This window comes from Varroa destructor, unplaced genomic scaffold (genome assembly GCF_002443255.2).
Source record: "Varroa destructor unplaced genomic scaffold, Vdes_3.0 BEIS01000002.1, whole genome shotgun sequence".
NCBI classification, from domain to species: domain Eukaryota; kingdom Metazoa; phylum Arthropoda; class Arachnida; order Mesostigmata; family Varroidae; genus Varroa; species Varroa destructor.
The window spans coordinates 40,205,099-40,225,946 of NW_019211455.1; the positions used below are offsets into that span (position 1 = coordinate 40,205,099).

Sequence of the window (20,848 nt, forward strand, 5' to 3'; positions counted from 1 at the left end):
GAAAGCGGTACAGGCGCGGCACTTTGACGCTCAGGGGGCGATCGACACAAATCTGGGACTTCCTAGTAAGCAAGGATTTTCTGTACCTCAATAACTTCGATAACAATCAATGACTACTTTAGCCAGAAATCTAAGGAATTGCAGAAGTGTCCTGCATGATATGCGTCCCACTTAAGAATATGTATGGTTCTCGCAAAAATACAAATTGTAAATAAGTACTATCATGATATGAATAGAGAAAATGTGTGTTGAGTAACAGCTGAAAAACGGCCCGGTAAAGAGGAAACCATATACAACCCTTACTGTAGACTAACAAGAACTAAATTGCTTTATCATAATTCGCTTTATTACCTTTAAAATGACACCAATTCGTAGGATAATAGAATAGTTAGACTTAACAAGATTTGTAAAGGGAATTGAGGTATATAAAACATTTTGTCGAAGTATTTAAAAACTGTAATAACAAAGTCATTAGCAAATATTTGATGTCAGCAAACGCAAAGCTTAGTAACAATCTTTGGAGTCGTCCGCTGACGTCGCAAAGATGTAGACTCTCGAACGATGATTCAACAGTGCAATTGAATCAGAAGAGCTCTCAGTCACATATCCTTTCCCCCGCGGTCCTTGCGTGAAGTTCCTCATATTAACTTTTTAATAAAATCTTTAAAGAAGAACAGAAAAGTCGATAGTTAATTATTCCTCTACTTTAGTTAAGCAGTACTGTTTTACACAGGACGCAATATCTATAAAAAGATGTTAGCCTGTCTTTGTCGCCACACTTTTTCATCAAAAATTCAGCGTCAGAGGGGAGTGGCCTTCAATGAAGATATAGGTGCCGACACATAGACATTATGTAATTTACTGCTGTCGAGTGCGGAGTTCGAGTACCGCATACACAAAGATATATCTACTTAAGTTTAGTTTTAGGAAATAGATTGAAATGAAAAAGTGATAAGGATTAATTAAGGTATCAATTAATTCAGCGGAAGATGGAAAAATTGGCAATAAACGAAACCACAAAGCGAATAACATAATAGTTAACAATGAAATTAGGCATTTAGATACGCATTTCCGTCAGCGTACATTCAACTTGTAAATCCACCAGCAAACTGATAGCGCGGAGGGTTCATGTCAACGTATGTGCAAACGGACGTATAATATTTGCATTTAAAAAGATAATGGAACGAGCAAAATCCTAATTAAAAAGCACTTATCAGTACTACAGTAAAATGCGATTGGTTTGGTTACTGGGCTGAACCTGGCTGGCAGGGGCAGTTCTATTAGTCGTGCATACGACAATCATAACATAGCAATTCGATAATCAAAATAGCATTATATATCTCTCGCGCAGGTTCTATGGAAAACGTATATTTATTAAAAGTCGAGTGAGTCATGAAGGGAGTGTCACATGGTTGAGTTCATCAGTATGTGAAAAGCTAACGGGGCAGTTTAGAGGAGGGTGGCGGTGGTTATAGGTTGTATCAAACAATACGTCACTCATCAGTCTGTAATTAACACATTTTTGAGTAGCTATTGCTTTATTTTCTTGCATATTTAAATAATAGGTTATATATATATTTCTTTGAATTTTCGTTCCGTTTCGGCACCACTTATGCACTCCTCACTATTTGCTTTTATATCTATTATTCTTCTTCCTACCATTGTATTGCGGTTATTACAATCATTAATGTCACCTCTGTTCCTGTAATGACATTTTTGTGCCGGCCATACTGCATTTTATATTTTATGTCGTCGGTGTTTTCGTCACCTTTCTTTCCTGTTCAAACTAACTTCCTCATTTATTTTACTATAAGGATGACAAGTAACTTACAATGCGTAAAGGCGCGACTAATGCAGAAAATTTGAGTGGATGCATCCGTTTGGCGACGAACACTGTTTGTCCAGTCTTCGTTTGAAGCTTTCTCTCGCTTATCATGTGCTCTTCACGCATCCGTCCATTCGCAAACATCAATTAGCTAATTATTTACTATCCAGACAACCAAACATTTGGTATTTTCATTTTGCATTATATAATAATGAATAACAGTAATATTAGTTCCATGATTGTGGAATCGGCTGCGAAAACGGTTAAGAATAATTGAATATTAAAGTTGTCGTTTTCCTTACGTTGTCAATAATAGATTAAAGACGCGAGTGAAATGTGAGTGTGGGTGGTTTATACAAGTGCTAACAAGGTAGGTGTATTAGCTTGATTCAACTCTTCAAAGCATCTTAAGCACAAACACTCCAAACGGTCTTGAGTGGCTAAATTCGCAGCGATTGATTATCACCCAGAAAAGATGGAGACCGAGTGTATTCTTTTTTTCTTTTGCTTTAAAGTGATGAAAACGAAGTTTGTCAATCCTGAGCTGATGGATTTCTGTTGCCGCAAACGCTCGTGAGAGAATGACAAGTCTTAATCCGGCAGCACTTGATAATGCCAACTGATACAACTTTGTAGATTAAACGAAGTCCACAGCCTACTTCATCATATGGCATATTTCTGCCGTCGAATTAGAGATGTCTATTGACAGTGGCGGAATGTATTTTGGGATTTAGCTTTGTACAAAGCGGTTTTCAATGTAGCCGAATATCACCAAGTGACGATTCTAGCGCCTGCAAATTACCGAAATCAAAAAAAACACGGATGTTAAAAAACTTCGCGAACTTCACCAAAAAAAATTTTGTTTAATAGAGTTTGGAATTGTGACGGGCTACCTATTTCGATCGTAGATGGTACTATTAGATTTGGCTTCATATGAAACACAGCCCTAACGTTATCTCCAGTTTTCCATTCTTCTTCTAATAATGGTCGTCAAGGTTAAGTTCTATGCTCTTATCTAATACTAACCTTAACATCCCAAATAATAAGTCTGCTATCGACGCCAGAAGTAGCGAATTTGGCAACTTTATCACCAGTTGTTGTGTGTGCGCTAACTGAAGTGATAGTGTTCTGATGCAAAGTGGCTACAACGCCGGATCCAGTTGAATCAGGTCCACTGGCTGAATCAATGGAGAGTTTGTCCATGTCGCGAAACATTCGCATGGCCGAAACACTGCCACCCCCTTCGATCTTTTTCTGTTTGTCAAGCGACGAGATAAATTTTATTCCATTGTTCGTCACCTCAAACAACATGGGATAACAATCGAAACCCTGCAATAAATTGCATATGGTCATTCATCCGATTTAACAACTAAATGGATATTGCTGTGTGACACATCGATCCTTTGGCGAGTGATTAGACAACCATGTGCATTCAATTTTTATCAAAAAAACACTTATATAACTTGAACTAATAGAAGTCTTTGTTAAATAAAGAAGTAAGCATTGTAAAAACGACGGAACCAGTTGATTCTGTTGTCAAATCCGTAACAGCTTCCTTCTGCTATTTGCAGCGTGTCTAGAAAACTTTTGTTATTCATGTATCACGCAGCAAATCACTCTGCAAATAGAGCTAAATAAACTAAAAAGCATACGCAACACATCCGTTAACAAAGTAGCCAACACATCCGAAGTAACTCCGACGTGAGGAAGTAAAATGAAAGTTATTATCGCTTCGAAGTTTTTCTCGTATCCAGGACATGTTTGCCGCTTTAAAATAAACTTGGGATAAATTTTTCAGCCAGATGAATACCAACCGCAGCGACAATCTTCGCGGGGCTTAACCAAATACACTTCAGAAGTGGCATGCCAGTCATATTAAACGATGCCACGTGCTTACTTCCCGCAGTCGCTACCGCGATTGAGCTATCATGGGACACCCACGCCACTCGGGTACCGTCAGGTGAGAATGCCACACCATGCACCCAACCAGCGGCAGGAAATTCTGCTAATAATTGCGCCAGTGGCATGCGAGCACCCCATGGTGTCGACTCTGGTTTCTCCTCGATCTCTTTAATGTAGGCAGAAAACACACGCGTTCTGAAAACGGCAAATCAACTTGAACTATAATTTACTTCCTTAATGTAACTTAATGTTCCAATTACATGGAAGCCACCATGCGTTATCTTAAAATACATCCATTTACCATCTGAGGCGACAATAACTAAAGCCCTAAAAAGCCCGTAATAAATTCACGAATGAGGTTCTATCGTTTAAACGAAATAATTATTCTAAGCTATATGAAGCATCTGCTTCCAACGCGATGAACCCGCATTAATTTATTTGACTGCTTGACTTATTAAATTCACATGTAACTTCTCGAATTCCACCCCAGAATTATTGTAAAACAATGCAGATTGAGCGTATGAAGCGCTGGCGTTCTGTTAAAAATAAAGCCAGATGTTCTTATTTAGTTAAGATCGTTGTGAAGCACAGAATATGCCCACAAATTGGTACAAGTTCCCATTCCAAAAAAACAACATACGTATTATAAGCTTAACAATATCGGTATTACAAAATAAGCGATCCTTTGTTTTTCTACAGTATTGTTCTAGTTTTCCACTTCGTTTTTCATGCAGCCTTTTAGACGTGCTCTTGAGTCACTTATATAGGATTCCACTCGTACCTAAAGTCGGTGCAGCCCGTGGCAAGAAGCACATTATTGGGGTGCCAATCAAGACAGGTGATCGTAGAACGCATCGGTTTCTTTATGTGTTTCGACAGCCACCAATTGTTGTCCTCAACGAAAAAACATACCGAAACAAGCTTTGCCCCTGAGCCTGCTGCAAACTTGTTCTCTTTTGGTGACCATCTCACAAAGGTCGCCGCACGATTAATTCGTAGATGAACAAGTACAGGATTCCTTATAAAACAGAAAAATGTAAATTAATTAGTGGATTGTTTTACACTAATAAAAAATATTACTTTCCTTTATGTAATGTCTTGGTAGAACTGCATAGATTAATTAATGCAGAACAGTGAAAAATGCGTCACTCACTTACTGCTGAAGCAAGTTTTTAGAAGGAACGACTTTAAAAATCGCTCTTTTTATGAATTTACGAGATTTTATGAGTTACATTGTACTGATAAATTTATCTATTTGAAATCAATTTAAAGAGTAATCTGCTGGTGTTTTTCATTAGTTTTTACCATGTCTTTCCATCAAAATTCCAGACGTAAGCATTTCGATCTGCTGAGCATGTGACGATACGATTGGATATTGGGGCCCAATCTATTGACGTCACCCGTAGATCGTGTTTCGCCAAAGTGTGCGATGGTGTTGGTTTCCAGCCCACGGAGTCTTTATCATAGATTTCAACATCGGTATTATTTAACGATACGGCCACTTCTGGAAACCCGTAAGGAAAGAGATCCGCGCATTTTTGTTAACACATACTGGCAAAAAATATCGGGAATCATCTACCATCGAACAGTAATCGCCCTAAAGCAGAAGAAATTTACATCTTTTTCGAAATTTCTGCTTATTAACAAAAAACAAATCTGCGAAGGTGTAGTGCTTTTGCTGAGTAATATAAAGTAAACCAACAGCAATAACAAGTGGGTCTTCAGTAAAGCAATCCAATCTGAGTAGACACTCTACTACGGATAATCCGCAATAGATAGAAAGGCAAGAACCCTGTTGCCTTGCGATTTGCTTACTAATCAGTTTTGCGATCACGAGATTCGCTTGGTCCAAAAACACTTGAATCTCTGCATTTGCAAGTGACTAGCATTTCGTCTTTCTGCCGTATATGATGCTTTATAGAAACTGACAAGGCGTCAACTACGCCGGCATTCTGACGAAGCGTAACGTTGAATACCAAGATAATAGGCACGTAATCTTAGCATAATTATGCTAAACGGTAATATTACGTCCATAGAAAATTAGCTGCCCGAATAACATACAACAACTGACTAACCCGCACAAAAAACGGTTATTTTCGGAATTTCTTAATCTTCGACAAACTTAACTAGTACTCGAATGATGACATTTCTTAATAACCACAATTATATTTGCGTTAAGTGAAATTACTGTGGCAAATAATTATCGAAGTATAGAAAGGGAAAACTGGTGGACTTCACTCGGTCTCTTGTTAGTTATTTATTTGACTTAAACTAAATAATATGCTGAATACTCACTTGTGCGATCCTTATTGAAGGCATGACAGCTCACTGGAGCCACTCCAAAGCTGTGTATATCCGCCATGATCCTAAAGGACGAAGCAAGTCTCAGTATTTGTCTAATGTAATCCACACTCCTCATTCATCTTATTGATGTAGGCGTATATTTGTATAAAGTTTTGTTGCCTTGGATGTCACTCTCTTTTATTTAATAGCTAGAAAGTTAGTCATCAGCCAGTTCGGAAGTCTGCTCCATCCGCCCGCACGCTCGAATAAGCGGTAACTACAATACTACTTGTAACAGTCATGCAACGCGACGGTCCTGACAAAGAGCAACACGTCTTAGGTAACCCCACCAAGACATTCACGCCTATAGAGTCACACTGAGAAGCAATACGGTAAAGCATTGAGATAGAAGTACCGATGACGGCGGCGACTCCAGCATCAGCAGTTCGCTATGGGTGAAATGACTCGACAATTGCCATGTTTGTACGCGTGGCAAATCAGAGTTGAGCTAAACTTAGCTAAGCCATTATGACTGCCTAATGCTGGTACTGTTATTGCAAGGAAGAATGTTACGAATTAGCAAATCTGCTGACGGAAAATGAAGCGGTTCAAACAATTTCGATAATATGGGAGGAGCTGTGGCTAGGAACTAAGGCCCATATGCAACCTACACGGTACTGCTTATGTGAAACGTGTCATAATGTTTTTTTATATCTTTAATGTAGGAAAATATGTCTATTTTTAGACGGAAATATATTCTAAAGATAGATGCAAACAAGTAAGATTTAAAATATAACCATATGTTTTAACATAATAAGTAACATGTGTCATTTTTTGCAAAATGACGCCTGTAGAGAAGATCAAGTTATTGTTGTTTCCTTTAAATATCAGTTTCTGATATTAAAATAATATTGACTAACATACTTCACAATAGTAACTGGTCAGATTAGTGCTCCCGTACAGGCCAGTATCGCACCTAATGATCGCATACCATCGACAAATTAAAACCTAATTAATATGGTGACGTTTTGTGATAGCCATTCTATCAAATCACAAGCTCACCCCTTGATCTTTGTTCAGTCTGCAGTACGCGAGTGCACTCCTTTTCAAGCAGCTCTGTTCACACCCTTGCCTTTAAACACTAATTCCTAAAGGTTTCTTCCCATTTGGCCAACTCTTTCTGACATGCCAACGAAAACGAAGCCACCGAAATCGGTTCTTCCGACGTTTCATTCACGTTCTACGAGCAATGGAACAGTTTCGCCTTAGTATATTTATTTCACTATTATTTAATTACCTATTTAACGATCACGAATGAATCATAGCTGCTATGTGACATCTGCAATATTATGTGTTCGAAGTGTGTAATAGTGTTCGAAGTATATTATTATTCGGCTCCTGCAATTAATTAGGCTCCAAAAAGATCGAGAAAAGCCGAACGGACACATTTACCAGCGATCTACTAATACAAACGGCAAACAATCTAAATTCAACGGGAGATTCCTAAACTACTAGCAATGAGGTATTTCTCGACGATCACAGTTTAGCAAAACGGAAGAGTGCTTCCATGCCGGGTGCATTGGAATCGTTCGCCGGCCGGGCGGTATATAGACCACTCCCACAGCAGAAACACCTTCCACCCGCATAACCTACTACAGCACCTAGGAACACACTTACCCGGCGGCTTATATCAGGGGCACGAAACAGTTGCAGCAAGTCGATGTTAAATCACCAGATGATGCGAATTCCAGATATCTGACGGTTTGTTTTAGAACGTGCTGGGGAAAGGACAATTTAGCCAGTAGCACGAGCTACCCCGAGACACGCAGGCACGAATATGCACAGAGCACGCAGCCGGAATTGCACTCGTAAACCAGTGAACCGCACGGCACTGGGTGAAATGGGAGGATACAGCGCCCACACGGTTCGCCTTCTCGTCGTCGTTGTCGTTTTCGGAGGTGTAATGTCTCAAACAGCCTCAGCCCTTTACACTGAGTGTCCTACCCTTCACTACTATAACGGCCACTGCAACTTAGTCAGTACACAGAGGTACCTATCTAGAACAGACATCCCGATGATCAGACATACCCAGATGAGATTTGATTGAAAGAAGCAGCAGTGTGGCGACCGTAATGTTATGATTGCCATAGAACAGCATAACTAAGACAATCCGCTCTGCCGGCTAGCAGCCGTCTGCTAAACAATCACACACTCATGGACAGAGGCATAAAACCTGATACCAGCCGTTAGCCACAATCATTCGTTGCGGACACCCTTGCCGCCGACAACGACATACAACCGAAAATAAGCGTCAGACAATAGCAATGTTGCCTCCTTGACCAATACCCGGACGAGGATGGTTACTGGTACGGGTAAGTGAGTTTATCGACGGTGTTTGATAATATCCTTCTACTGCATGTCGTGTCGTCTGTTACGCGGTACTATGGGCGCTGCTTAGCTTGAGTGAATATGTGTGTCTGCAGGAAGAATCACTGTGGGAGCGCGAAAATTTGAATGTAAATAAGCGCTGCCAGCCATGAGTAAATGGATCTAAGTCATGGGTATTTTGGTAAATTAAAATGATGATAGCGGTATATTAGTGTGGTCCAGGTCTAATCCGGTTTGATCCACGGTTGAAGACTCACCATCGATTCGTACTATGTAATATGTATAGCGGAATTAGGATCGTTTAATAACAATATCTAAGATACTGTTGGTTGTTGGAATTTCTTTGGTAAATGTTGTTCTGAACAAAACATAGTGACGCACCATTAAAAGGATAAGGCGACAGTGTCTGAGAGTGTCTAAAGCAAATTCTAATGATATAGATTCTATATATATATGTTGTGTCTTCCTAAGTACTTACATAATAGAGAGCAAAAGTAAGTAGAAAGGTACTGTAGGTGACAACAAACTTTACTGAAATGGCAGACCCTTACAAATTCTTTCTCCACTATGGATTTCCATAGGATTTTTTTCCTAGCTTATCGTTTCTTCCTGCTCCTCCCAAATGTGACTAAGCAAATATATTGCTAATTCACAGGAAAAACAATCAAAGCAACACAATGTATTTATTTTTTGAATTAATATACTTACGAAAGAAACTAGCTGTATAAACGCGGTAAGTAATAAATTATGTCGATGTTCATATGATGAGTATTCGTAGAAAGCCCTTGTTAATAAAATACGAAAACAAAAACGTATTAATTAATGCTAAGTAACTGCTTTCAACGAGCTGGTATCATTTGCTTTGCGCAACAATGCGGTATATACAAAGGGTTACCCTTAACTCTTCTATATCATGTCATTCTTTAAAATCCTATGGAAGCTTCGCAAAATGAAATTTTTCACGAAGTATGGTCCTATTCTATAAAACTTGTTTACCAACATCACAAAACTGCATCTAGGTACAATGTCCATTGCTGAGATGTCGGACTGCTGATCCGAAGTAGCCTGATGGCGTTTTTCCCTTCTTCGCCTTCTCCTGCGGGCTGAACATAGAATTCCAGAACAAATCTTTGCCACTGGAGATCATCAAGCAGATCCATCAGTTTGACCGGATCTAATGCTTCCGTCCGACCTAAAATGGTCGAACGAAAAAAAAATTCGGTAATACGCAGCTCTACCGCACCTTTGGCAATTCAGTATCGGGTAAGTGCCAACAGCTATCAAGCGCAGAAGATCTCAATAAGCAGAATAATGCACCACAGATTATTTTCGTTTCTAAAAATATAATCAGATTGAATAAAACTTGTTGTCTGTTTAAATACATATATACAGTAAAGGGCTTGACGATCGAGAACCCAAGGACAATTTTTATGCTTGATTTTTTTTGAGAACCCCATTTTTCCAAACACATTAGGCTAAAGAGAACTCCTGACTTAAATATGGCACTGTAAATCGTATTGATTTTAATCATCAAAGGTCTCCATGCCTCTTCTTACGCAAATTCAAAAGGTAATAATGGATGATTAGCTGGAAAGTGGTTAAAGTAATTGCCATGACAAGTGAGAATTTACAAGTGATGAGACTTTGGATAATTCTGTTGATATGTATTGGAAAAAGGCGACCGTTCGGTGGGCTTGCGACGTCGGTAATGTCGAAGTGGAGAAATATGATAAAAACAAAAAAAAAAATCATTCCAATTGTTCCAGCAAGTACACTCTGATTAGATTTTGCAATTGTTCACAGAGTATATAAGAGAATATTGTTCATAGAGAATAAAGGTTTTCTACAATTAAGTATTTTATTGTAGACAAGTTATAATAAATGAGTTTGTGACCATATGTTGCTTATTACCGATAAGTAGCTCTATATGCTGCTCTCTTAGCAAAAGCCGAATTTCGCCGTAACTATCCGAGAAGAATCCTGGAACATGCAGTCGACGTTCTTGGAGGTTACGTGCGTCAGTTCCACAAAGTGCACATCTGAGCTTATTTGGATCCGCGATTGAGTAAAGGAATTCTGTCGAAGAAGTATGACATTTCTTGCATCTCCCCCACACCGATGGTTCATCCCAGCGTGTTAGAAGAGCTGCTCAGAAGATTCACATATCCCATTTGTGACCATTAACAGTATACGCAAGATGCTTACATGAAGCCAATGGCAGGTTGTCATCATAAAGCGTAAGAAATGGACTACTTAACAGAAAATTTGTTAATTATTTTCGAAGATTAATGAACACATTCTACTGTGTGATACTGTCAAATTACACAATACCAATGGTAATAAAGGGTCGTGAGATTTCAACGGTCGGTGGAGGTAAACCAGTTTTGTTGAGATACGCCAACACCTGCAGCGTGACCCATTGGGGCAATCCGGGAGGTTCGTATTGAGTAAGGCGGGTTGTTTCTCGGTTCAGCTTCATTGGTTGGAGACGCTGAAGTCGCGCCTAGTTTTGATAAAAATCACAAAATACAAAAAAAATAACCGGGAACTAGACCGCCTTGTGGTCTAAATTAAACGAGATACGTGAGGTTACCAAACCTTCCAATAGATAATTGTTATTTCATTTCTAAAATAATTACAATAAAAATTAGAGTTTTTGAAGCCAGTGGATCTTAACAGAGTAGTAACCGCCGATGTTAATTCAGTCAAGTTTTATACAATTCAAGTCAAGACCCATACGCTGTCTGCATTCAAATACAGATATTATCCTGCATCCATTAAGCCAGCATATATCATCATTTATATGGCTATCGTAGACAAAACTGATATAGAAACACTCGTACCTCGATTTGCACCAGATTTTTTATTTCATTGGCGTCTGCTCCAGTAACGTCAACTGTTATGAGTGTTCTTGGACTGGTTTGGATCTGATTACCAAATCGAGTTGAAACGGTAAGCCGGGCATCTTGGAGAAGCACGACCGTGTCCCTGGGTGCAGGCAGCACGAGCCACACGTAAGTTATCAGAAATAAACTATAACTACGTACGTAATAATTGAGAATTTCTATTTCGATGTTATAGGTGAAATGGGATGCTTGTAACAAACTGAATTATCTTAGGGGAAAAAGTACGCCTGATCTTCAAGCCAAGGATTGAAATATTTCGATAGACTTTGAATAAGTTTGCTATTTGCAGTAAAGTCATAATTGGAACAGTGAATATATTTTGCAAGAATAAAAACACAGAAAACAACATAAATTGGCTAGAGTGAAAAATATTTTCTAGCTCCACTTTCCTATTACCAATGATAAATCGTATTGTTACTCTATATGTTCGTGCATCTTGAGATATTATAGATATTTTATGGCAGTCCGTCTATATGTGTAGACTCACCAAGGCAAGCACTGATCTTTCAAATATTGTGCCATATCACCCCAAACCGTCATCAGTATTGTCTGAGAGCTCTGGTCGGCCAGCTCTAGCATCAAACGCTTTTCTACACCATTCCGTGTGTTGACTTCTTCAGGTAGGCCTATGTAGAAGGCAAAGAAAATATCATCATCGAAACAAATATCTACATACGCTTAGAGTGATTTATTTACGGTGATTATCGTCAAATGCACATACCGGTACTAAACCTGAACCGGTAAGGCCTGCAAATCGAATTCTGAGTAAAATCTGTTAACTAGTATTTTCAAACAAAAACAAGAATGTACTTTACCCAATAAATGATGATGCGCGTTCGTATTACGTCTACGTTTAATTATCAGAATTAAATGACGCTTACCAATATCAACGACAACCGCCATAATTGTCACATTGCATTCGAGCTGTTCTGCGAGAAGCTCTTTAATTGACTTCGAATCGGCACGCATGACTGGAGGAACATGCAATGCCTGTGTAAGTCTGTGTATATTTCGAGGATGGGCAACCTTCACTGCTTGACATTGACTCTCAGGATGTTGTAACTAGAACAAAAAACAGGACGTCTCGAACCTTACGTGATTTAGCTGAGCATTGTTTCAGGCGAATAGCGCCCTCTAGTACGAAACGAAACGCATCTATATCCCGGTTCAAACTACCATGCGTTCCTAAGGGCTGCTGCAACTAGTATCATAGAAGCAGGCGTTTCTTTGTGGAAATTCGATTTTGTCCAAGACATCTGATCGATGTTCAAAAATACGACACGGTGCAGAACCTCCTAAGAAATTTTTGTAGTTTCGTCTTGTTATAGATAGACAAAATATAAATAATTACCTAATGAGTGTACTAATTCTATCCTAGTATGTAGAGTGCGAAACAGCCCGCCTCCATTGCGCGCTATTTCCATGGCTTACCTCGAGGACCATTTGGCAGGTGCAACAGGGCGTGAATTGGTAACTTCCCTTACGGGGGCCTGTCACCTTCAGAAACGGAAGTCGTACCGCTGCGCCTATAAAGATTGAATATCGTACCACTAGCAAGTTGGTTAAAATGGTTGATTCCAATTATAATAACTTTTAGGATCATGAATTCTCTGCTGATATGACGATTATATTATATGGCACCGACGTTGGCAAAACAATAATCAACCAAAAGGATATTAATGTCGACGCATTTAACAACGACTGACGGTGTATTTAAGTGGGGATACGTTCAAGTACATGTCTAACGTACAATATTTTTAATTACGGATATTGGCTAAAGTCATGAGAACTGGTTTTGCTTCACTCGAAAGAGACTCTGCATGCTGTTTAGCTTCCCCTTTAAACGTTTCCAATCTTTTGTGAAAAATAATTAATGTATTATTCAAATATTATAACCGCAATAGAGTCTGAACGATACGCTTGTCGAGCAAACTATGCTAGCTGATTATACTGTTCAATACAATAAAATATAAACATTTTTAGTTGAACCCCAAAACATAAATCGAATCTTTTTAAATACAATCGTTTACAAAAAGTGGGCCGTCCCAAAGAAAACAAACTGCTAATTGAATTTTTTTAACCGTAGGTATATCTTCAATACATATTTTTAATCATTTAAGAATACACGCATTCATGTATACCTTGTAGTGATAAAGAAAAAGCGAGTTTTTCATGTGTAAACCAAATGTAACCAAACCAAATGTAAACGTTTTCGTTCGAGGCGCTAAATTCAAAATAGAAGTAGTTATCACTGAAAAGAGCTTACACATACTGCCGCTGCAGTCTATTTATATATGGTCTGTCATATAATCCAGTGGAAGGTTCGTAGCGGTTTAAAAAGTATTGTATATGCGACTGCTGGCTGCTTTCGGCGATTATGAACGACATCATGTTCACGACTTATAGGCACGCATATGTTTGCAAATAAATACATTAATGTTAAAACTGACTTAATTAAGCAACGTATCTTCGATAATTGGTGTTTAACGAAATATACAGGCTGACGTAGAAGTCTCTTGACAGATCAGTTTGACAGTTGATTATATTATTCATTATATACTTGTTAGCGTAGCAAGAGATATGGATGTTATTGCAATAAAGGTCACATTTGTAAGCGAGTTTATTCGCTGAGAACTCTCCTACCATCAAGTGACATACTCTCTCACTCTCTCTCTCTCTCTCTCTCTTTATATATATATGTATATACATACATACATACACAAATATATATAAATTTTTCGTTTACCAATAGGCAGAAGCGAAGATATTCGGTGAGCGTTGTCCGGAGTACCCCAGTAGACGACATTCGCGGTGTCGCCCATGATATCTTTAACGACAAAGTTTAATACAGCTCTTCGGCCTTCGCCGAAGCGTGACGCCGTACGACTACCAATTTCCCTTACAGGTTGCCGCTGGAGAACGCAGACCTCCACGGTTACAATACTCAGAGGAGGTTTAATATCCGACAGAAGGTGGACGTTCTCCACTAATGTAAATTAGATTGAAATAACGTAAATGAAGTAGCGGGTGGTTACCAACTGTCAGCTTTAGGGCCGCTGTAGATTATCAAAGATGGGAAGTTCTTCTTCGGGGGTAAGTAGATTAATTATGTTAATTAGTGCCATTACATTCAATAGGGTTTTTCGAAATTAACATGCAATGGCTTAATTAGTTGTAGCTATTTTCGGAATATTACTGTCAGTCCTTTTTCGAAATATACACAGTTCTGTGTCAATAGTTCTAGATAAATTGACTGTGTCTCTAGCCAAAGGTCTCCTGCTGTAAGATCACTATTTTGTGCTATTAGACGCTGTGCCATATTTCGTTCATAAAACAACATGAATAGCAACATGAGTATTTAATGGAATTACTTCGGTATGGCGATTGTCTTAACCACTGTATATTGACCAAGCATTAGCAAGAATATATCGAAAGCCTTATAAAAGAGGACTTGAAACCTAAGCTGAAGCGTTGTTTGAATTCTACTTACTTTTGAGATATATTCTCTCCGTGTCTTCGACTATCGTGAGCACCACCACGTGTATCTTTCACACTCTGACTAGTTCTGGTCTATCTAAAGCGGCAGATTACCATTTCCAGTGTTGTGATCGTCGATTCGAAGTTTCATTCGTAGACGTACAACTATTCATTTACATGTTGTATGTCATGCAGACTTAGCCCACTATGGCGAAATCGATATTTTAACACAAGACCGAATGCAAGTATCGGTTCACCATGTTGTAGTTGTACATACAATATTTACGGGCTCAATTCGAGTACATGTTATTCGATACACGAACCCTTACAGCTCCTCATACGAGCTCAAGTCACGCGTCGTCACCGTCCTACACATCATCATAACTCTATCATAGCAATTGTTCTTACTTACAAGTAATATGTTGAGTGTGTTTTTCAAAAAGAAAAAGAAGAAGAAGATGAAGAAGCTATCCAGCTTTATTGTTGAGGACCGTTGCGCGATAATGAATGCAGTTAGGCACAGACTTGACATTTAGCAGCAGTCCGACATTTCGTAATATTTTGTTATAATAATAGTCTCGAACCTCTGATGGGCCATTCTGTGGTCCTTTTGCTCACTCTCAAATGCAAGTCGTTTATGTTTTAATAGCTTTAGCAACCTTCTGCAGATTCTTGCCGAAAACGGTCCACGCTTTACGCGACAATTTTAGGTTCTTTGCTCGCGTAAGTGGACAATTTGCCAAGAGTTATATGAGAGTACGCCAATCGGATAACATTTAGCAGACGTCTTCCCATAAAGTTATACTGATGACTGTGAGAAACTACTAAATAGTTTTATCTATTATCGAATTTCAGAAATCTTTATTCTCATATATTAATCTTCAGAGAACAAATCATCGTAAGTCTAGGACTTAAGCCTTTTTGTGTGATACGTATCTCAGCCAGCAAAAATTTTTGCAGAATGATTTACCTACATTGTGTAGTTGTGAGGTCCAAGACTTCGCACATGAATCATTGCTCAGCATAGCGCAGCTCATCCCGTTCGGACAGTTTCTTATATATATATATATATATATATATATTACCCATTGTAAGACATATAAATAGAATTGATGCTGCATGACATGAGATACAATGAATAGTCAATTAGTTAGAGTTTATGGGCTAACACGGAACTGGCGTTTGCTTTTTGTGGCGCCAGAAAGAAGTTTAGCCGCTAGACCCTCCCTGCATGCACTGTGTATACTGGGTCCAATACGGAGTATCCAAAACCCACGGGGCACTGCAACCACCCCTGCCAGCCTTGTGCATTCGAGCGTAGTCATCACAAGTGACCTGGGCATCGCCATCGCAGTCCGTACCGAACTTGTTCATGTAAGAGATGATTGTGTCTTCGGCACAACTCCGATTAATGGCGCACTGAGCATAGCCTGAAATTTAATGACGATTTTCATGACATTCGTATTTAATGAAAATTATTATGACTAGATCGCGTCGGCCTAAATATGCTAGCCTTTTTAAAAACAAAGAAATAAAGTGTCCCGTCTTTTAAGGTGGAAACTGCCATAGACAGTTCATATATATATGGATACAAAAAAAGCGTTGAATCAACATAGAGCATTCAGTCTCGTGAGAGCCGAAATAATATTCCCTGATTTACCCCTTACCTGGAGTTCCGCCTGGCCTGCCAGCGTCGATCCAGTAAGCTTCAGAAATCTGAAATGGGCCGCAGTATCCATCACACGGAGCATTTGCGATGCACTTTGTACTTGCCTGGGATTACATAGACCAAAGCAATCGTTTTTATTCTGCCGCTTTTTCCGAAATTCACTCTTGCTGTACATTCTATAAAATTACTTCAGAACCAACAGAAAAGCATAAGTAATTTCCATGTTTGTATCTCAATCGATACTGTAAGTATCATCCACGTTTGCGTAGCCCGACAAGCTTGTGAAGGAACGCGTGACGGTAATAGAAAAACCGGAACCGCTGTATTTTGCCTAATCCGACGACAAAAGAAGTATAGGCCGTTGTCAAATCTTAATAGTTTTCATACCTTCGGATTTATTTTAGTAACTATAATAAGCTCATGGACTGTTTGTCTATAATCAAAGTTATTAAATTCTGCGATTCAAGAAAGAAGTCCCAATATTATTTAATGAGAAGTCATTTGTTACAATAACTAATGGTAATAATAATAATAATAAGCAATTTATTTTTAGTCGAATTATGTCGGTTAATGAGCATATGACTGCGATGACTAATGGTCAAACGGTACATTTTGCTTCGATATGTTTCGATTGTGATCGCTGAATTAGTCTTTTTCCCCGCTTATTAATGTTGAAGAAATAGTAACGCTTCAGAGCAATTTAGTATCGGTGCATAACTCACTGCAGGAAAACAAGGCGCAATACAGAGAATAGACCTATACAAGCCACGCCTCGATTCTGACAACAATCCGACAGTGGCTCTCAAATTCTCTGTTCCGTTTTGCCGTAGCAATTGCTATTGTAAAATGAGTGCTAATAGTATGGCGAGTGCAACAGCGTAAGTAACGGCTCTGAGCTTGGCGAGTTCAGACTAGCGACACCTTTACGATACGGCTATACTGAAATATGCTAGCGACTAACAATATCAATCCGTATCAATAACACTTACATAACAAATACAGTCCAGGCACTTCTTCGTAGCGTCGTCCTGAGCTGCAGACAATCCCGTCAAGACATATACCATCACAAAGCAGGCTGTGGTCCACGAACTTCGAGTAACTGCTAACTTCAATGGGGTCGATATCTTCATTGTTTCTCGAGTTCAGTATCACCGGTTGTATGCAGTCTGTTTATTTGAACGAATGCGCACTTCTTGCGATGCGAATGCAACTTGTTTAAGCAATGCCCTAAAGGATGTCAATATCAAACAATTGTCGTACAGCTGTGCCCAAGCCAGCATGCATACATCAACCTAAACAACAAGTGCTTAACTGGCAAACAAGGCGGATATGACACTCGACTTCAGTTACCTTTAGATATCGTGAAGTGCAATATAGGCAGCTTTCAATTTTGCGCTGTCGTGTTGACTCGTATGCGAAATAACACGCAAATGTGTTCGATCGCTCACGAAGGATATGATAAGGTCTCTGATCAACCGATCTGGGGAGGTAGAAACTTCCTGCGAGCTGCGACGATTCGTTTATTTTGCTATATTCAACAACCCTCTGTAATCACCGAAGGTCAGAGGGGGGTCACTGCTGGAAATCGACGCATGGAAAGGGACTTGTAACCGCTTCACTTTTAATGACGTCTCGCCCTCACGATGACTGGCTAGTGGACTCAGCCGTGAAATAGTGCTATGCAAGAGTACATACCATAATATATAGTAACATGGAAGAAAAATCCATAAAATGATTCGATGCGGCGACATCCCCATCGACTCCTTCGTTGAGCATTGTGAGAAAATCGTATTTTAAAATTTCGACAAATTATATCAGAATTATGTTCAATATCTCATACCTATTGAGCAGAATTCAATACTCATTTAGTTCACCTAAGTGGATCATTGAGTTAAAGAGCATTTTCTATTCTGCCGCACACGATGAATGGAAATCTTAACCAATTAATATGAATTAATTAGATAACAGGCCAAGATTGTGTACTATTTATTTCATTTTTATTCTTCTTAGTAAGATCATTCGAGGGCTACAGACAACCCGATTAGGGCATTCCTGATGATCCGCTCGTATCCGACTTAATCTTAGTAGTTAGTGTCCGATAAATCAAAAAAGACTCCACAAAGCTGCGTTCGCTCACTCTACTGTCACTTTTTTTTTCACATTTACGACTTGGCGTGGTCAATCAGAATTCAATGTTCAATATCATACTTAATTTCATGTAGCAGTGTTTTCTCCTATTGAATTTATGCTAATGAAGGAGAAAACTAACATGGCTAGCATCTCCAAAGGCGAATATAGAATTGACCATTAGATTTTGCTATGGGGGTGTGTTACGACAGCTCAAAATGGAATCCTCTTACCTTCTAAAAGTAACATTTCCACGCATGTTCACCATCATTCATAATTGGCTTTTGTCTCTGCTTAATAATAATTGTCTGAGAAAGAAGAATTCGTCTGCGTCCGGCTAAAGCTGGCCTACCGACGTTTATTCGGCTGTCTATTCATATAACAGCGGTCGCCAGTTGGACCGGTTGGCATAAATATCCTTTCAACCTTATTTTTGAACTTCTGGACGGTCCAAGAAGTTAACTGCAAATATCTTCTTAAATAAGAATTCATTAGCGTATGTAGATACTGCTTGTGGAATCTATTTCTGGTTTTTCCGGTCGAAAAGCGCAAATTGTTCAGGTTGACTAAATCCCAATGAGCCACGAGCCGTAATTTCGTAAAGATTTAATGCTAGGTATTGCAATCTGTTTGCTACTTCTCTAATAAAATTGAAAAATTTTATATATCTATTGTAAGTGTCTTTTTTTAATAACATTTTGCGGAGATGGTACTACTATGGTAAACCAAAATCGGCTACTTACAGCATGGTAGGTTATTATTTTGAAATGGGTTTTGCGAATGGCGGGTGACTCATCTCTTAAATAGCCTTCATTAGATAAGTTCAAAATGGATCCAAACGGGCGTTTTCCTTTAACCTACATATTTCATAATAGATGTCTGAGATTTGCAAAATTATGACATCCTGTAATATTTGTTTTAGGCGTTCGATGCCATCTACGTTCGTAAACTCCCACTGTTTTTAAACGGTCTTTCAACTCTTTATCACATCAAAAGCAGAATATTTATGATTATTGATAATTTTAGTATAACAGCTATTATTATTCACGCAGTAAGCGTATGTACAATATGGAATGTATTATTTGTGAAATATATATCGAACTAGCTTGACTTTTTTTTTTTGTTTATTTCCGACCTTAGCAATCGTATAGCATACTTTGAAACTCTTCATGTGTCTATTTTTTCCTGATTTTTGCAGAGCTGATCTTTCGTATAAATTATAAACCCCTGAGCAGCATCCCTGGAAACCGACCGGTTCTCTGCGAACTCCGCTAGTGCCTTGTCAGTTCATCCCTGTATTATTTCTATAGCTTTCGTCTCAATGGCGACCTTTTTCATTGTTTTTTTCATTTGTATCGTCTGTAGTCAGGTTATTTGCGTCCAAATGAAGAGTCCTCACGACCCATTCTGCTCCGGATCTATTCATAAAATAGTGCCTTATGAATCGTCGACTAACATCAAGCCATTATCAAATTCGCCATATTTTATAAGTAGTCCCTCTTTAGTGAGCGTATGGTATTGAGAAGAACGGATACGTTTCTGTTTGCAGGTGTTATGTCACAGTCGTAGAGATTGCCACATTGCTAAACAATTTGTTTTGCTTTGTAACAGTGCACCACCACTGTCGCTAACGAGCCAGAACTGGGAAAGGCCATTCGATCTCTTTGGTCACGATAGCAGGGATGGATTCTCTATCTACCAGAAATTTATCTGGGCAAACTTGGCCACATCACACCATTACGTTGTCGTCACATGGAGGCACAGTTCATATGGGAACGGCGAGAGACGAAGCACCATCTCGCCGTGCAGGTAAACATCAATAGGAACAACAAGCCGACGGCAGAATTGTATTACAGCTTGTGGTGGACAGCCGATATTACGGAAACGGTTGCGCTGGCATGGGGAACGCTTCTGCCTGTATCACTATATGGCCATTTGTTTAACTGGCCTATGAATACCGATTCTACTGCTATCGAGATGAAATAGGAGTTTCGTGGGGGGGACTTTGATATATCGCTGTCTATGTGCTGTTCGTAAATTTCTGTGCGATTTCCTACCAATCTAAATACCTATTTGTAATACGTAATCTGCCTCTGTGCTAGCTAATTTCCAACAAAGAGCTAGATGAACACTACTGCTAGCTGGACCCACATTTTATAATCAATGCGTATCTCTTCTTGTCAGTTACTGCTGTCTTTCTTGAACGACCCGGGAATCTTTATACAGTGATGCCGTGGCACCATTCTGCGTATTGCATCTGACGCTTGATAC

General features: G+C 39.1%; 3 protein-coding genes across 8 annotated transcripts; all 3 read right to left on the bottom strand.

Moving 5' to 3' along the window:
* Positions 1 to 324: 324 nt before the first annotated feature.
* Arpc1 (Actin-related protein 2/3 complex, subunit 1A) lies at positions 325 to 8,390 on the bottom strand. Of its 2 annotated transcripts, XM_022793015.2 has the most exons (8): positions 7,688 to 8,390; positions 7,073 to 7,250; positions 6,023 to 6,093; positions 5,033 to 5,231; positions 4,509 to 4,745; positions 3,640 to 3,922; positions 2,852 to 3,154; positions 325 to 2,616 (listed from the first exon to the last, which is right to left on the bottom strand). In XM_022793015.2, exons 3-8 carry the CDS (start codon positions 6,087 to 6,089, stop codon positions 2,578 to 2,580), a joined length of 1,128 nt encoding a protein of 375 aa, XP_022648750.1. In that variant the 5' UTR covers positions 6,090 to 6,093; positions 7,073 to 7,250; positions 7,688 to 8,390; the 3' UTR covers positions 325 to 2,577. The 2 variants fall into 2 exon arrangements, with proteins under 2 accessions (XP_022648750.1, XP_022648749.1); XM_022793014.2 differs by lacking the exon at positions 7,073 to 7,250 and having other exon boundaries at positions 7,688 to 8,389.
* Positions 8,391 to 8,908: 518 nt separating this feature from the next.
* LOC111245064 (meiosis-specific with OB domain-containing protein-like) lies at positions 8,909 to 15,096 on the bottom strand. Of its 4 annotated transcripts, none has more exons than XM_022792861.2 (9): positions 14,795 to 15,096; positions 14,051 to 14,290; positions 12,736 to 12,830; positions 12,186 to 12,366; positions 11,792 to 11,930; positions 11,242 to 11,386; positions 10,730 to 10,901; positions 10,310 to 10,543; positions 8,909 to 9,590 (listed from the first exon to the last, which is right to left on the bottom strand). In XM_022792861.2, coding segments are annotated over exons 1-9 (1,398 nt in total). In that variant the 5' UTR covers positions 14,796 to 15,096; the 3' UTR covers positions 8,909 to 9,399. The 4 variants fall into 4 exon arrangements, with proteins under 4 accessions (XP_022648596.1, XP_086837910.1, XP_086837912.1 ...); XM_086981784.1 differs by having other exon boundaries at positions 12,120 to 12,366; XM_086981786.1 differs by having other exon boundaries at positions 12,120 to 12,366; positions 13,446 to 15,096.
* A 144-nt stretch (positions 15,097 to 15,240) lies between these two features.
* Positions 15,241 to 18,011, bottom strand: LOC111245065 (lysozyme-like). Of its 2 annotated transcripts, XM_022792864.2 has the most exons (4): positions 17,801 to 18,011; positions 17,440 to 17,677; positions 16,449 to 16,554; positions 15,241 to 16,211 (listed from the first exon to the last, which is right to left on the bottom strand). In XM_022792864.2, the coding sequence occupies exons 2-4, from the start codon at positions 17,578 to 17,580 to the stop codon at positions 15,991 to 15,993; spliced, it is 468 nt and encodes a 155-aa protein (XP_022648599.1). In that variant the 5' UTR covers positions 17,581 to 17,677; positions 17,801 to 18,011; the 3' UTR covers positions 15,241 to 15,990. The 2 variants fall into 2 exon arrangements, with proteins under 2 accessions (XP_022648599.1, XP_022648598.1); XM_022792863.2 differs by having other exon boundaries at positions 17,440 to 18,008.
* Between the last annotated feature and the right edge of the window lie 2,837 nt (positions 18,012 to 20,848).

What these genes read in the sequence shown, in the direction of transcription:
- Arpc1 (XM_022793015.2), bottom strand. Translation starts at nt 6,089, where the DNA reads ATGGCGGATATACACAGCTTTGGAGTGGCTCCAGTGAGCTGTCATGCC. An exon ending in CTTCAATAAGGATCGCACAA is followed by an intron (nt 5,232 to 6,022) that starts GTGAGTATTCAG and finishes ACGGGTTTCCAG; the next exon opens with AAGTGGCCGTATCGTTAAAT. An exon ending in TTATTATTTGGGATGTTAAG is followed by an intron (nt 2,617 to 2,851) that starts GTTAGTATTAGA and finishes GGTAATTTGCAG; the next exon opens with GCGCTAGAATCGTCACTTGG.
- LOC111245064 (XM_086981784.1), bottom strand. An exon ending in CGCGCATCATCATTTATTGG is followed by an intron (nt 11,931 to 12,119) that starts GTAAAGTACATT and finishes CCTTCTACATAG; the next exon opens with GCCTACCTGAAGAAGTCAAC. An exon ending in GCATATAGAGCTACTTATCG is followed by an intron (nt 9,591 to 10,309) that starts GTAATAAGCAAC and finishes CGACCATTTTAG; the next exon opens with GTCGGACGGAAGCATTAGAT.
- LOC111245065 (XM_022792864.2), bottom strand. Translation starts at nt 17,580, where the DNA reads ATGAAGATATCGACCCCATTGAAGTTAGCAGTTACTCGAAGTTCGTGG. An exon ending in GCCTGGACTGTATTTGTTAT is followed by an intron (nt 16,555 to 17,439) that starts GTAAGTGTTATT and finishes ATGTAATCCCAG; the next exon opens with GCAAGTACAAAGTGCATCGC. An exon ending in CAGGCCAGGCGGAACTCCAG is followed by an intron (nt 16,212 to 16,448) that starts GTAAGGGGTAAA and finishes ATTAAATTTCAG; the next exon opens with GCTATGCTCAGTGCGCCATT.